The sequence below is a fragment of the Anarrhichthys ocellatus genome, unplaced genomic scaffold, assembly GCF_004355925.1.
Source record: "Anarrhichthys ocellatus isolate YVR2014 unplaced genomic scaffold, GSC_Weel_1.0 scaffold6249, whole genome shotgun sequence".
NCBI lineage: Eukaryota > Metazoa > Chordata > Actinopteri > Perciformes > Anarhichadidae > Anarrhichthys > Anarrhichthys ocellatus.
This window is the reverse complement of record NW_022286223.1, coordinates 1-3014: the sequence shown is the minus strand read 5'-3', so window position 1 is coordinate 3014 and position 3014 is coordinate 1. Positions and strand designations below refer to the sequence as shown.

Below are 3014 nucleotides of genomic sequence, written 5' to 3'. Positions count from 1 at the left end.
ATACATGTCAAATTTTAAGAATTTAGACCAATCAGAACCAATGTTGTAGCATGTTTCCTTATACTGAATGTAGTCTTTGGGCACAAATGGGTTAAATTATAATTTTCTGGCGTGGAGCTCAAATGTCAAGTTAGACGTAATATAATCCCTTCACTTCCGGTTAGTACTTTCAAAATAAATAGTAAATTAAATAGTAAATACAAACCAATCTAGAGATGACTGTTTCAAACGTCTCCAAAATGGTTTTATAAAGCAAAACTTCCTTAAATAAAACTAAATAAGACATGACCTCAGTATTCATTTTGATGGACTTGATGGTGATTGTATTGTCATGTTATTGTTATTATTCAAATCAATCTTTGAGCTGATTATCTTTGTCAAACAATACATTTAATTTACAGCTGAATGTAACATGAGAGCTTTACACAGTTTTTATTTTTTATTATTCTATTTATTGCTGTACTATTTTGTATATAATTGTATACTTTTCACCTCATGCTACATTTTTGTACTATATCGTGCTACATTACGCAAATATTTATTATATTATGTACCACATCATATTCATATATTAATACAGGCAAACACTTTACTTATATATATGATTCTGGTGTATGTATTACTTTTACATACAATAAGATAAGATAATCCTTTATTTGTCCCACATGGGGAAATTTACAGGATTACAGCAGCATAGTGGAGTATATATATATGGATAGTGCAAACAAGAGACATAGTAAAAAACAAGATCAAAGCAAGTATTATAAATAAGTAATAAAACAGTAAATAATATTAAATAAGTAAAAAAGTAAAAAATCCACAATTACTAAAATATTATACATACAGACAGATATATAATATTTCACTAAAGACAGAATTGCAATATAAGTACTGTTCTTTCTTGTGTATGTAGAACAATATAATTGCCTTGTAATTTTGAGTTTCTTTGGGCAATTTTTATTTCTATTCCTATTTTTTATTTAAAATATGTTTATTATTGTTCTACTATTTCTGTTCTGCACTTCCCCTCTGGATCAAGCTGGATCTTACCTTACTTTCTTTTAACATATTGTTGATATAAATGGTTACTTGCTGTCCATACTTTATTCTTTTTTTAAAGAAAGAACTATATAAATCAGTTCCTGGTTTTATTTTGTAGGTTATGACCGGATGTTGCTTGGGGGTTACCTTGTCACGTGACGTGTCCATGACGACAGAGAGTCAACAGCTCCCTCTGTGAGTATTTGACAGATGTTCGTTGAGGATCAACCGCTCCATCCAAAGTACCGGAGGAGGGAGAGCGGCGCCGTGTGCAAAACATGTCGGGAGAAAAGGCGACGAGTCCGTGCAACAAATTCCAGGCGAACATATTTAATAAAAGTAAATGTCAAAACTGCTTCAAGTCCCGCGAGCTGCATCTGTTGACCGACCATGGCATGGAGCAGGTAACGTTAAAACTACTCTTTATTTTTTATTTTTTATTATTAACGTGACGGTTAGTGCATTCGTTAAAGAGTAACGGAACGTTACCTGATAATTATGCATTGAAGAATAGAAGTTGTGAGACTTGTGTTTACGTCCAGAAGACATGTTTTATGGTAACTCATGTTCGACGTACGTGACGTCATTAGTCTGCTCCTTCTTGTGATCAGCATTAGTTATCTTTAATCAACTTTACACTACTTTTTATATAGTTACTGTGGCAGTTTGATAGTTAAACTTATAGAATAAAGTGATTTTACACTAAAAATATTAACATTAATTGAAAATTAAACTATTAACTCATTTTTAAGTCCAGAAAACTACTTTGAGGCACTAATGTTTGACATAATTGTTCACTCCTTTCTGTTATTTGCGTCATCAAATGCCGGTATTTTAGCTAGTTTTCAGTTAAAGTTAAACTTCACTTTTATTCAGAAAATTAATACATTTAAAGAGTACTTTAGTCATTTAGTGTACTTTAGTCACCAAAATCTGTTTCAGGGATTTTTTTTCCCCATCACTCTAAAATGTTATTTTCTTCTGCATCGTTGCAAAAGATCTAAACTGAAATGTGTCACAAAAGTTAAAGCTTTTGTTATGTTTGCTGTAAATTTATAAATTGGTAAATTATTATTGAATGAATCAGAGAAAACCAGCAAAAAAAAGAAGCATTTTTGACCGTGGAATCATAAAATGTTTGCTTTTTACTACTTATATGACAAACAGTTAATTAAATATCAAACTATCTCTCAGTTATTGCTGAAACATCTCAGCAGAAGATATATTTATTTACTTTGCACTCTGTTCACTGCCTTTGAAGACATTCCTCCTGCAGGTCTGTCATGTGGAGGTGATGTAAGAAGACTTCATGCCTCACATTGTTAAAATATGTTATTACTCTCGGTCCACCTCGCTGCTTTCACAGTTCCCTGTAATTTCAGCGCCTGTTGCTCAAACTGCAAACTCTACACATGACGTGACTCAAGTCAAAGCTGTGGTGGAGCATCTTTGGACTGTTGTTAACATGTTTTGAAGTACATACTGTGTACACAATACTTGCTAATTACTTCCCTTTCCTCTACTTTCTAGGCCAAACCGCTGTATGGAGGCTGGCTGTGTTTGGCTCCTGAGGGGACAGACTTTGACAACCCGATGCAGAAGTCGAGGGTAGGACACAATGAGCTGAAACACATTTCTTTTTCGTGACTTTTTTCCTCAAGTAAAAATGGTGATTTTGTTTGTCGTGTCTCAACGTCAGAAATGGCAGCGGCGCTTCTTCATCCTGTATGAAGACGGCAGCCTCAGCTTCGCCCTGGATGAACTGGTAAGAAGCAAAAACAAAACACATAAGGTAGCAGTGTACAGTCAGTCCTGCTCTGTATCTGCATTTACAGTATGTTAGGATCAAGCATCTTTAGGCCAGATGTCGTGTGCACAACCACAGCAGATGATTTGGGCTTAGCTCGTCCTCTAATGCACACATCCCTCTCTCTCTCTCTCTCTCTCTCTCTCTCTCTCTCTCTCTCTCTCTC

The 3014-nt window shown here is 34.4% G+C and overlaps 1 protein-coding gene across 1 annotated transcript; it reads left to right on the top strand.

The window, feature by feature from the left end:
• Positions 1-1206: 1206 nt before the first annotated feature.
• LOC116380154 (myosin phosphatase Rho-interacting protein-like) lies at positions 1207-2920 on the top strand. Its single transcript, XM_031842111.1, has 3 exons — positions 1207-1445; positions 2572-2649; positions 2741-2920. Exons 1-3 carry the CDS (start codon positions 1320-1322, stop codon positions 2882-2884), a joined length of 348 nt encoding a protein of 115 aa, XP_031697971.1. The 5' UTR covers positions 1207-1319; the 3' UTR covers positions 2885-2920.
• The last annotated feature ends 94 nt before the right edge of the window (positions 2921-3014 follow it).

Bases quoted from the DNA above. Each gene is read 5' to 3' on its own strand.
- LOC116380154 (XM_031842111.1), top strand. From the start codon at position 1,320: ATGTCGGGAGAAAAGGCGACGAGTCCGTGCAACAAATTCCAGGCGAAC. The intron at 1,446-2,571 runs GTAACGTTAAAA...TCTACTTTCTAG, and splicing joins CCGACCATGGCATGGAGCAG to GCCAAACCGCTGTATGGAGG. The intron at 2,650-2,740 runs GTAGGACACAAT...TCTCAACGTCAG, and splicing joins ACCCGATGCAGAAGTCGAGG to AAATGGCAGCGGCGCTTCTT.